This window comes from Somniosus microcephalus, chromosome 12 (assembly GCF_052327205.1).
Source record: "Somniosus microcephalus isolate GS21.2 chromosome 12, FLI_Smic_1.0, whole genome shotgun sequence".
Classification (NCBI taxonomy): Eukaryota; Metazoa; Chordata; class Chondrichthyes; order Squaliformes; family Somniosidae; genus Somniosus; species Somniosus microcephalus.
Genome location: NC_140998.1, coordinates 166855353 through 166868856, shown reverse-complemented (window position 1 = coordinate 166868856; position 13504 = coordinate 166855353). Strand labels below are relative to the sequence as shown.

The window sequence follows — 13504 nt, the reverse complement described above, 5'->3', positions numbered from 1 at the left end:
AGGTGGAGAGAGAGACAGGGGGAGGTGGAGAGAGAGACAGGGGGAGGTGGAGAGAGAGACAGGGGGAGGTGGAGAGAGAGACAGGGGGAGGTGGAGAGAGAGACAGGGGGAGGTGGAGAGAGAGACAGGGGGAGGTGGAGAGAGAGACAGGGGGAGGTGGAGAGAGAGACAGGGGGAGGTGGAGAGAGAGACAGGGGGAGGTGGAGAGAGAGACAGGGGGAGGTGGAGAGAGAGAAGGGGGAGGTGGAGAGAGAGACAGGGGGAGGTGGAGAGAGAGACAGGGGGAGGTGGAGAGAGAGACAGGGGGAGGTGGAGAGAGAGACAGGGGGAGGTGGAGAGAGAGACAGGGGGAGGTGGAGAGAGAGACAGGGGGAGGTGGAGAGAGAGACAGGGGGAGGTGGAGAGAGAGACAGGGGGAGGTGGAGAGAGAGAAAGGGGGAGGTGGAGAGAGAGAAAGGGGGAGGTGGAGAGAGAGAAGGGGGAGGTGGAGAGAGAGAAAGGGGGAGGGGAGAGAGAGAAAGGGGGAGGTGGAGAGAGAGAAAGGGGGAGGTGGAGAGAGAGAAAGGGGGAGGTGGAGAGAGAGAAAGGGGGAGGTGGAGAGAGAGAAAGGGGGAGGTGGAGAGAGAGAAAGGGGGAGGTGGAGAGAGAGAAAGGGGGAGGTGGAGAGAAAGGGGGAGGTGGAGAGAAAGGGGGAGGTGGAGAGAGAGAAAGGGGGAGGTGGAGAGAAAGGGGGAGGTGGAGAGAGAGAAAGGGGGAGGTGGAGAGAGAGAAAGGGGGAGGTGGAGAGAAAGGGGGAGGTGGAGAGAAAGGGGGAGGTGGAGAGAAAGGGGGAGGTGGAGAGAGAGAAAGGGGGAGGTGGAGAGAGAGAAAGGGGGAGGTGGAGAGAGAGAAAGGGGGAGGTGGAGAGAGAGAAAGGGGGAGGTGGAGAGAGAGAAAGGGGGAGGTGGAGAGAGAGAAAGGGGGAGGTGGAGAGAGAGAAAGGGGGAGGTGGAGAGAGAGAAAGGGGGAGGTGGAGAGAGAGAAAGGGGGAGGTGGAGAGAGAGAAAGGGGGAGGTGGAGAGAGAGAAAGGGGGAGGTGGAGAGAGAAAGGGGGAGGTGGAGAGAGAAAGGGGGGGGGGAGGAGGAGATGGAGAGAGAGAGAGAGAGAGAGGGAGATGGAGAGAGAGAGAGAGAGAGAGAGAGAGAGAGAGGGAGATCACACAGAATCACACAGAATCCCCACAGTGCAGATAGAGGCCATTTCGGCCCATCGAGCCTGCACCGACACATATCCCACCCTATCCCCGTAACCCCACATACTTAATCCCCTAACACTAAGGGTCAATTTATCATAGCCAAATCAACCTAACCCGCACATCTTTGGACTGTGGGAGGAAACCGGAGCACCCGGAGGAAACCCACGCAGACACAGGGAGAATGTGCAAACTCCACACAGACAGTCGCCCGAGGCCGGGTCCCTGGCGCTGTGAGGCAACAGTGCTAACCAGTATGCCACCGTGCCGATGGAGAGAGAGAGAGAGGGAGATGGGGAGAGAGAGAGAGGGAGAAAAGGAGAGAGAAGGAGATGGAGCAAGATCGCGCATGAGAAAGCAAAACTGTAAGTGCCATTAATTCAGGGGTGGGATTTTAAAAAGAAATGCTAGTGTTAATTCTCACCTAACTTCTATTCTGCATGATGCTGGCTTCTCTTGGTAGTCATCAACCCTTGAAAAGAGTCCCTGTGAAAAGCAACAATTATGAAGCACATGATATGAATCAACAGTGATTAATGTGAGATAGATAAGAGCCAAGTTACTTAAATTATTAGGGAAGCAATTACCTTGCATATCCTTGGTGTCAGCCCAATCGATGCCTACGGGACATACAGGAATAATGAGTCATTGATATTCGTAATTCAATAGCTTCCTCACTCAAAATCATCTACTGATAGTCATTTATTTCTCATTATTATATTCTGAATTAAACAAATTCAGCTTCACTCACAACTCCTGTCCGCTGACCCTCCCTACCATGAAATGTTCTTCTCATGGTTACATATATAGTCTGCACAATTAAAAATCTATTCCTTATAATTTTCCACCTCCAATGATTTTTCTTGTTGTTATTCACCTCTTGTTCTTCATTACCAACAGCCTCTTCATCTTTATAATCATTCACCCTGACAGAAATGAAGAACTTGCACAACCTCAGGATGTCCGAAAGTGCTTTACAGCCCATGAAATACTTTTGAAATGTAGTCACAGTTGTAATCTAAGAAACACGGCAGTCAATTTGCATACAGCAAGGTCCCTCAAACAGCAACGTGATAATGGCCAAATAATCTGTTTTTGTTATGTTGGTTGAGGGATAAATATTGGCGAGGACACCGGGGAGAACTCCCCTGCTCGTCTTCCAAATAGTGCCATGGTGTCTTTTACATAGACCCGAGGGGGCAGATGGGGCCTCGGTTTTATGTCTCATCTGAACAACGACACCTCCAACAGTGCAGCGCTCCCTCAGTACTGCACTGGGAGTTTCAACCTAGATTCTGCACTCAGTACTGCCCTGGAGTGGGACTTGAACCCACAGTCTTCTGACTCAGAGGCAAGAATAGTACCCACTAAGCCACAGCTATTATATAACTATATAAAATAGCAGTAAGATAAACTATTGCTGGAAACATCACAGACAATAGACCGTCAGCCAAACGAAGCACAGATGTCTTACAAGGCCCATAGTGGTTTGGAGATGTTCATGACTGTACATCCGTTTGTTATCCATCTTAGAAACGCCATTATTCAATGGCCAATTGCAGATTGTGGTTTTTTCCCCCAGGATTATCTTCACTACCACAAATATCCAAAAAGATCAGACATAAACGAGACCTTAATCATTCAAATCAGTAGGAAGAAACAGCACTTCCTAAAGGGGCTTGCATTGCTCAAGTGAATAGACAAAACATTTTGTTATGTACTGGAAGTGGTTGTAACTGGTCTGTCAAAATGGGAGTCAGCCTTTTGTCCTGAACCCAAGATCAAGTCATTCAGAAGCTGATGGTTCATGTGCTCCAAACACAACCTTAAATTGAGGAGAAAATATTATACCAATTTAGATATTTTCATTAACTTTGGGAACAATCTAGATATAGAAGAAAATTAGATAAAGTTTGTAGAATGAGGTAGAGTTAGGTGGAGATAAAAAGAAAAATCAAATTCTAGAAATCTGAAATAACAGAAAATATTGGAAATGCAGTCAGCTAGCCTCTGTGAAAAGATAGGTTAATATTTAGGGTGGACCCATCATCCAAACTGATTGAGAGCATCACTGTAAATATTTCTCTCTTGCTCTATCAGATGGTGACTGATCTACTGTGCATTTATAGAGATAGATTTTAACATGTTCTTGTGAGTTCAAAACCAATGCAATACAGGGTGTGTGAAATACAATAAAAAGAACTTGCATTGAGATTGCACCTTTCATGTACTTAGGATGTCCCAAAGTACTTCACAGTTAATTAGTTTTTAAGTGCAGTCACTGTTATGAAAGCAAACATGGCAGCCAATTTGTGCACAGCACGGTCCCACAATCAACGATGTGATAAATGAAAAGTTAAAATGCTTTGGTGGTGATGGTCGAGGGGAATTAATGGCCAGCAGAATTCTCCTACTCTTCTTCAAATATCGCTATGTGGTCATTTATATCCATCCGAACAGGCAAAACGGGCTTTGGTTTAATGTCTCATCCGAAAAAGACAGCACCTCCGATAGTGTAGCACTCCCTCAGTACTGCACTGAAATCAGCCTGGGATTATGTGCTCAAATCGCTGGAGTGGGGCTTGACCGGATGACCTTCTGACGCAGAGGTGACAGTGCTACCACTGAGCCAAGGCTGACACAATAGACAGAATATGCACATCCTCTGTTGGCACACGACCAATTATGATGCGTGATAGCCACTGTGGAAATAGCACGTGTTATGCGCACACACTCTCACAAAAAAATAGGAATATAAAACTGTCTGCAAAATAAATTGATGTCACCACTTTTGGTAATCGTAACTACTTCATCTATCACACAGGTAAAGCGATGAGGTCTGAATTGAATTTGTTTTGCAAAGAACATTTTTCAGCAAAGGTAAAGCCTCCTTTGGGTGCACTAACAAGCTGTGGAACTTTAAAGGCTTGTCCACGTCAAACTTGACCAAGGAAGGGAAAGAAAAAGAGAGCAATGTTCCAATCTACCCTTCAGTGGCTGGTTCAAGAGGAACAATAGCCTAGGAGTAGGGTGCTGTCTGCTTTCAGTCTCAGTTACGGAATTCTGTGCGGTGCTTAGGAACTTAGAGATGAGTGAAAATAGCTTACAAAATCAGAGGGAAATATAATAAAAGCGACACCTGACCCTGCTCACAGAAAACAGTTAACGTCAATTTCGACTGGACTTTTGATGCTAATGTGGCAACATCTGGTGTTAACTTTAATGGCGCACTGTATTAAAACAGATGTTTCCTCCCAAGAACTAAACGAATCCACCAAGAGAACTGCTAATCATAGAATCTCACAGCACAGGAGGCGGCCATTTGGCCCATCGTGCCTGTGCCAGCTCATTGAAAGAGCTATCCAATTAGTCCCACTTCACTGCTCTTTCCCCATAGTCCTGCAAATGTTTCCTTTACAATTATATATCCAATTCCCTTTTGAAAGTTACTAATGAATCTGCTTCCACCACCCTTTCAGGTAGTGCATTCCAGATCATAATAACGCTGCGTAAAAAAATTTCTCCTAGTCTCCCCTCTGGTTCTTTTGCCAGTTATCTTAAATCTGTGTCCTCTGGTTAACGACGCTCCTGCCAGTGGAAACAGTTTCTGCCTATCTACTCCTTCAAAACCCCTCATCGTATTGAACACCTCTATTAAATCTCCCCTTAACCTGCTCTGCTCTGAACAGAGCAACCCCAGCTTCTCTAATCTCTCCACATAACTGAAGTCCATAATTTCTGGCTCATGCAACAAATTTTGGTTTTACATAAATTTACCACAACTTAACCAAAAGAAACTTTACCCCAGCAGAGAAGAGTGTAACATGATTACAAAATACTTGTCCATTGACAAGGCGGCAAATGGTATGTTGGCCTTCATAGCGAGAGGGTTCGAGTACAGGAACAAGGATGTCTTGCTGCAGTTGTACAGGGCCTTGGTGAGACCACATCTTGAGTATTGTGTGCAGTTTTGGTCGCCTTATCTGAGGAAGGATGTTCTTGCCATGGAGAGTGCGCAGTGAAGATTCATCAGGCTGATACCTGGGATGGCAGGAATGACGTATGAGGAGAGATTGGGTCGTTTGGGCTTATACTCACTGGAGTTTAGAAGAATGAGAGGGGATCTCATTGAAACTTATAAAATTCTAACAGGACTAGCAGACTAGATGCAGGAAGGATGTTCCCGATGGCCGGGGAGTCCAGAACCAGGGGTCACAGTCTAAGGATAAGGGGTAAGCCATTTAGGACAAAGATGAGGAGGAATTTCTTCACCCAGAGAGTGGTGAACCTGTGGAATTCTCTACCACAGAAGGCAGTTGAGGCCAATTCATTAAATATATTCAAGAAGGAGTTAGATATATTTCTTACGGCTAAAGGGATCAAGGGATATGGAGAGAAGGCAGGGACAGGGTACTGAATTTGGATGATCAGCCATGATCTCATTGAATGGACAAGAAGGCAAATGGTATGTTGGCCTTCGTAGCGAGAGGGTTCGAGTACAGGAACAAGGATGTCTTGCTGCAGTTGTACAGGGCCTTGGTGAGACCACATTGAGTATTGTGTGCAGTTTTGGTCGCCTTATCTGAGGCAGGCTCGAGGGGCCGAATGGCCTACTCCTGCTCCTATCTTCTATGTTTCTATGATTACCTCTCCTATTCAAAACTGTGGGTAATTTTGCACATTAATTAATTACCACTCTATTGTCTTTGTATTGTTGATTGCTCATTCAGTAATACCTTAACATAATAGCTAACCCTATTAATCCTATATAAATGTCAATGCCCTCAATCCTTTGACGTAAGCTGTCGAAGGTTTGAGTGGGTTGAATCAAATCATTTTATAAATGGTCAGGTTTCTGAAATCTGTAAGTTAATTCACAAAATAAAGACGCCACGTGTGCACAGACACGCACAAATGGTTCACTGGAAACCGTTTGTTATTAACTACTTTCAAAGTAATGCTATGATAAATTGATCTAAGCATATTCTACAAAATACACAATACCGACATGGTTCTTTGTACAACCCACTTCCTGTTTATAAATAACTTGGTTTTCAAATTTGTGCTGCGTTCTTCAGTACAGCACTTTCAAATTTACCACTAATCAGCCAACAAATTAGACCTCTAATAATAAATCTGAATTCAACTGTTTTTATGTGGTGAGTTTTAACAGTTATAAGCCATTTCCAATTATCCCTGCTTCCCTCCTCAAAATAGTTACAAAGGTGGAAATACTTGGGTTAAACCACTCGAGCTGAGCTAAATTACTGAGCTAAAGGACATTTTCAGTGGCTTAGCTAATTAGTGAGATCTAACCACGGTAAAATGGGATAATTACGTCAATGTTATTCAATTTTCCTTTGTGCAATGTTCCCCCCATCTCTTCTGAAGTAGCAGACTCGAGCTGGGATGCGGTTTCATGGTGAACAGGCCATTCTTCATGTGTATGCCTAGACAGGGACTGATGGCAGGTTATTTCACCACTTGGCGAGAGGCAGTACTACAGCCACGCCCACCCTCTCCTTTGCTGGCCCCCAAACGTGGGCATTTTTCAGCAGCATCACTCGTTCGCATTCAGGAACGGGAGTCCTGGCTGACTTTCTCCTCCCCAGTCCAGGGGTGCCGAGACCAATTGTAGTGTTCGAATGGTTGCTCCAACTGAGGTGAGCTGACTCAGCACAGGCCGAGACTTGAATCTGGCATCTTCTGGTCTGTATGACTCAGCTGCACACCACTTTTCCCAAACCAGCTCATCAGTGGAGGTCAAATTTGAGTAACTTTTAAAACACAGCACAGTGGGTAGCTCTCTCGCCTGAGTCAGAAGGTTGTAGGTTCAAGTCCCACTCTAGGCTGACACTCCAGTGGAGTACTGAGGGAGTAGGGCACTGTCGGAGGCGCCAACTTTCAGATGAGACATTAAATCTCTGTTGCTTGTAGAAGATCGAAGAGCAGGGGAGTTCAACATATACCACAAGGTCAGGATCACTTGCCCCACTTTTCTTCTCAATGCTTTTATCATATGCAGCTATTAGCTATAAAAAAAGCACTTGCATTTCAATAGCACCTTGCACGATCTTGAGATGTCCCAAAGCGTTTCATAGCCAATGAAGTACTTTTGAAGTGTAGTCACTGTTGTAATATAACCAGTGGCTCCCTTAAAGTTCTGACTAGTACTGGATGTGGTTCTGGATGAATCTTTTCAAGGCAATACGGTAAGCTCAAATCCAAGTGACTCAGTGTAAACACCACTCAAAGACAGCGCTTCCTCTGACTGACCTGTTGTTCATCACTATGTCAGTCAGAAAGGAAGATTAAGCCAGAAAACGTACGATGACTGAGAAACTCCAAGTTAAGCCATTCACTGCTAAAGACTCCATTTGGCATTATTCTCACTATAGTCTGACAGCTGGGCAGAGTGGACATGGGATATAGTGAATGTCTTTCATAACTGAAGTGAATAAGTTAGTGTAGGAGAAATAAAGGGTGCATGAATAAAACTAACAAAATGATACCGAACTGTACCCTGGCTTCCTGTCTTACTTGTATGATGCTTAGAGTGGCATTAGAACAAATGTAAATAGCATGCAGTGAATACTCACTGGTGTCCCCATCATAGTATATGTTTTTCCTGAGCCAGTCTGTCCATAGGCAAACAGACAGACATTGTAACCCTCAATGGCTCCTGACAGGACTGATGTGCCAAGATCCTGGTACACCTGCAGACAGAGAGCATAAACAGGATTAGTGGGCTGGAGAATTGCATATTCAATGGCGACAGTATCATAGAAACAGAGATTCAAAAAGCACAGCCTAGCCTTTTGTAAAGCTTCTAATATTTTAAGGCCCAAAATATGCCTGTTAGGTGGTAGATGTGATGTCAATACATTTGGAATGAGTAGCAGTGAAGAATGATGTTCATTCAATCGACGGGTTCAAATGATAAAATTAGCAATCAGAAGGAAGCTCAATTGGTTTCAATCATCAGAACTCCCTCGATTAAATGATTCTCTCCCAGTCTCATTATAGACTAATAGAAAACTTACAAATGTTAGAAATCTAAATGCAGGAAATGCGCAGCAGGCCTTTCAGTATGAAAGAGAAAAGACATTAGTATTTTGAGGTGGTTCTGATCCAGGGTCCCCACCCCAAAAGTTAAACAATTATTTCCCTTTCGGATGCTGACAGACCTGTTGTGTATTTCTCTTCATTAAACAGATACCGGGGCCATTATTAATTATTGTTAAGTGTCAGCCGTGGCTCAGTGGGTAGCACTCTTGCCTAAGTCAGAAGGTTGTGGGTTCATATCCCACTCCAGAGACTTCACCACATAATCCAGACTGACTCTCCAGTGCAGTACTGAGGGAGTACTGCACTGTCAGAGGTGCCATCTTTTAGACCAAGGCCCCATCAGGCCTCTCAGGTGGGTGCAAAAGATCCCATGGCACTATTTCGAAGTCCTGGCCAACATTTATCCCTCAACCAATATCACTAAAAACAGATTATCGGGTGATTTATCACATTGATGTGTGGGAGCTTGCTGTGCGCAAAATGGCTGCCATGTTTCCTACATTATAACAGAGACTATGCTTCAAAAAGTACTTCACTGGCTGTAAAGCACTTTGGAACACCCTGAGGTCATGAAAGGCGCTATAGAAATGCAAGTTTCTTTCTTTCAATTATTGAAGTCGGTCTGGATAGGTTGGCTGCCATTATTTGGTAGCAACTATCTTCAACCATCAAGGAATAAAACAGGGTGTAAAATAAGTGAAGAGTAACACAGTTAGGAACAAAGTCTGTGTTGAGCAGCACACAACTCAACAATAACTGTTAGGGAACAGGAAAATATAGGCCGTAAATATTAAAATTTCAGTTTTACAGGATTCTTATTCCACAGAAACTCGCACAGTGCCACCAAGTTTCTGTTCCGGTGATGACTTTTCCGTTCAACAGGTTGTTGGTGCTGGGAAACATAGCCAGCTCAGGAATCCATTGTCAGCATCAAGTATTTCCAGGTGAGGTATAGTAGATGTACAGACAACTCTCTCTACCCTCATCCAGGAATGTGCCTCAACCTGATTCTCCAGAACTTGAGATACTTTTGGTTCTCCCAGATGTATACAGTTGTCCCAGGGGCTGCCAAGTACCCACTGTATTTCACCAGTGACCAAGCATCCCGGGTGCTTTTCCTGCTCTGTCACCAACAAAAAGCTATCAGGATGACTCGCTCGTAGAACGCTTTGATTTATGCTTTTCACTTTTGTGAAGAACAACTCACACGCTTTGGGCAGGTATCCGCCACAGAATATAGTATACTATTTATGCAGTTCAGCTTTGGTTAATTTTTCTAAGACATTCAGTCTGGCTAATGATCACTGACCTTATGTTTAGGACCAAAAGGAAAAAAAAATTTTTTTTGGCGAGCGTGGCAGACAAACACTTAATGCGTTTGTTAGACTTTCCACTGTCCGCTATTTTAGTGAAGGCTTGCTTAAAATAAACAGACCAACCCCTCTAAAAATAAGCCCAGAGAGCAAAAGGATCATCGGAATTGCTAGATGGAAAAGACCATGGTCCATCTAGTTCACCTTCTACCATCCTGGCAGTCACATGATGCAACGATAATGGAGTTGTTGACCAATCATTGTAATCAATCTTTTTCAATTACTCCACAACAGACCTAGACATGAGGTGAGGAAAACCCCAGTGGTGGAGAGCTTTGGGAGCCAGAGGTCCAAAGTCACCTGCTCCTCATAACAATTTATACTTGCCACGTCATGTCTGTTTACTCATATTCTCATGCTCAAAAAGCTGCTGATGCTGGGGGTCGATTGAAAATTCCTAAACTGAGATTGATCAATTTTTGTTAGGTAAAGGTTACAAAACCAAGGCGGGTGTGGATGGAGTTAAGATACAGATCAGCCATGATCTAATTGAATTGCAGAACAGGTTCGATGGGTTAAATGGCCTCCTCCTGTTCCTATAAGGTTCAATTTTTTTTTTAAACACCACAATGCAACGGCCCTCGCTAAGCTTACTAGATTTTTTGAAATGTTTATCGAACAACACAATGTTCGAAAAGGCTGAAAAGAGGCACTCTCACCACGCAGATACCCAGTGTGTGTGAAAGTGTTTGGCTGGCATGCAAATCATTTTACGCTGAGATTGCCAAGTGTGTCTCTCACTCGAGGAGTGCACTGTGGGAAGCCCAACAACAACTGACACAACACTTGTATAGTTCAGTGAATGAGGCACTTGTATCGAGTCACTCACAGCAGCAGACACACGGGTCAAATAATAAGGGCACAGAAGCATTCGCACAGGGTCAAACCAAGAGGTTTTGTGCTATAAATGCCAGGATGTAATACATTACAGAATCCGGCCCTAATCAGGGACAATAAATTAGAACTATTGCCTGCACTAGCTCAGGCATTCATGTGTCAGCATCAAGATACCAATGGCTGTAACCGCACCAGTGCTGTTACTAACTCTGTTATACAGTATTCACTTTTCTTTAAAGTACTGTGGCAAATCAGAATTGCTGCAGCTCAGAATAATGCACTTTTTTATTTTTGTACAGAGGCAGTACAGTATTCGAGTGACGCAATGCAAGTTTTTTTTTAATCTTGTGACCAGTAGCAGCACAATCATTAGGATGTGGAATGCATGAAAAATTCCACCGCTTTCTTTACAGTCTATTTGTATAAAAAGACAGAGACTGGGTGGGGAAGGAGTACACTGACAATGGCATCATGTGTATAAGACTTTAAATGCTCTCGTTAGGAGACTTGAGGGGCAGTTTGGTTATACCCAATTAGGGTAGAGTTATCAGAATTCCTTCAATTTGCCCCTCGTATTCCATCTGTTTTCGCTTATAACCCAAAAAACACAAACCCATGTTCTTAATCAGAATCAAAATCTAAGCCCACTTGCCAGATGAGATCCAGTGAATTTGGCTCTATTTACAGTCCAGCTGTTTCGATAAGGCATTGTGGTTTAAATCTGAAGCACATGTCAGCTTGGCCAAGGGGTACGCAGATTTCATTTTAAGCTCTACCTGGAGCGTTATTTTTATGCTTCTACTCTACAATCTAAAAATTAAACTTCTTCATATGTTGACAGTGTTACTTTATGAACACAGCCACCCTGTTACTGGGCCATTCATGATCTAGACTGGAGGGAAACAATGGGTACAGCCAAAGTAGTTTCTTTCCTCAAAGCACCCATTGCAGCCTTGAACCACCCAAGGCTACATAAGATGCCGAGAGGCAAACAAAGATCTTCTGGGTTCTCTCTGGAAAAGTGACTCTGAATATAAAATTAATCACTGAAATTAACATTCAAAGTCTTAGAGAGAATTTTTCTCCTCCTTTATTGACCATTTAAAAGTTGACCGAACATTTTTTGTTGTGTAAATCATTCTTCTGTGGACACTTTTGTTAATACACTTCCTCCCTATGTAGCATGTGCCATACTCGAAACGGAATAGCAGCATTGTGAATTTAGTTAAAACTGTTTTTTCAACTGGTACAGCAATCTTGATCAACTTAGTCACTTAGATCTCGTCAGGGGGTGACTGAGGTTCCCTTCAGTCAGGCTACTGAGGGAAGGGATGGGAAACCGCTCAGCTGCACTTTCTGGCTGGTAAACCAGGAAAAGGAATTGAAGCACTTGCACAGATGTTTGGAGCCAGGTTCATCCTACTTACCCCATGGGGGAAAGCTGTGTAGTTGTCAGGAGCTAACTCGAGGACACACAGGAAGTCAGAGTGAGTCTAAACCATCAGTAACCCTTTTTAAAAGGGTAAAACATCTATATTTGTGACTTTGGTTCTCATCTACTCACCAGATGAACAGTGGTGTGGCTGATACTGTAGTACTGTATAGAAAATATATACTCACAAACACACTACACAATGTCCCTTTAGAGATCCAAGAGGATTACATACAAGGATATTTTTACAGTAAAGTATATTTCCATAGTATGTTATAAAGAAACAGGCACATTTGACGCAGTACGCCACAGGCTAGGTATAGGCCCTTCTCCTTCTGCTCGGCACAACAGACATGTTAAACCCGTCTGGTTGAAGGCCCTACAATTGGTGCTTGCTCACATGACAATCATTTCCTGATCGACAAAGTGCAGTCTATTCAACTTCCGTCTGTCAGAATGGAAACGTTACATCAGGACTTGACAAACTCTAGGACCGAATGATTAATCTCAACAAATTCCAATAGGAGGATTTTTTTTGAATTTGATAGTGTTCTGTTGAACAGAAACGGCTATTTTGAAAACAAACCCAATTACTTCAAAACCTTTGTTGTTGCTGAATGGCTCATCATTTAGCATTACCACAAAAGATTCTGCCTTTTTATCAGACCAACCCCATCAGGTATAGTGATGCACGTATATGAGTCATGCAGAAATGGTATAAAAATACAAACGCACATGAAAGTTATTTTACTGTCTATAACATATTTGATATTTCCCACATACATGTGATGAAAAGCACCACATTGGGAATATTCAATATAGAACATACAAAGCTTAGTGGAGTGCAATCAGTCCATTTAATACAAAAACATTTACTTTGAGAACTGGATTTTATAATCCAGAGCTCTTTTCCTGTGGCTGTCTTGATGACTTAGCTGGTAAAGGCAGCATAGAAAGGAGTAGTACAGACCAGGCTCCATTCCCAGGCTGATCTCGGCACCACAATCGGTCCGGATTAGGGACAGGAAAGGGAAGCAGATTTGCTGCCCCCGATTGCCTGTGTACTGATACGTCGGGTAAAGACAGAATTGGGTTCAAGTGATGTGTCTTCTGCATTTGACTAGCCAGTCAGCTCAAGTAGTGTGGCGACTAAGAGGTACCAGAGGGTGAGCAGCAATGCTCCCTTTAAAAAAAATTTTGGGTGCGTGGCCCCTTTAAGGGGCTGCGCAGCCCAATCAAACTACCGTAGCAGGTGTGGTTTTTCCGATTTAAAAGCCTGTGAGCTGGCTGCGTGGGAGCTGCAGAGCGCTGCGCAGTTTAAAGGGAACGTTGGCGAGCAGTACTTGGACGACCCATATCCTAGCACGAGTCACTGTCCTGCGAGAGGAGGGAGAATTCTTCTTAAAATATTCCCCTATAGAGCGACATTCATTCTGCCAAGTATGCCACACTCTGCTGGAACTTATAAATATTCGATTTGCGAGAGTGTTATCACTACGGTCTTTAATAAGGAGTCTGTGTTAATCAAAAGATGACAGCATTCAGATGGCATGTGATGCAGT

At 43.8% G+C, this 13504-nt stretch overlaps 1 protein-coding gene across 1 annotated transcript in view; it reads right to left on the bottom strand.

The window, feature by feature from the left end:
* stard9 (StAR-related lipid transfer (START) domain containing 9) overlaps positions 1-13504 on the bottom strand; it is a 284572-nt gene that overhangs the window by 163763 nt on the left and 107305 nt on the right. The window contains exons 4-6 of the mRNA XM_086003792.1: positions 7832-7948; positions 1820-1852; positions 1657-1718 (exon numbers count right to left, since the gene is read on the bottom strand). Coding sequence (XP_085859918.1) covers positions 1657-1718; positions 1820-1852; positions 7832-7948 — 212 coding nt within the window. The remainder of the gene's footprint in view (positions 1-1656; positions 1719-1819; positions 1853-7831; positions 7949-13504) is intronic.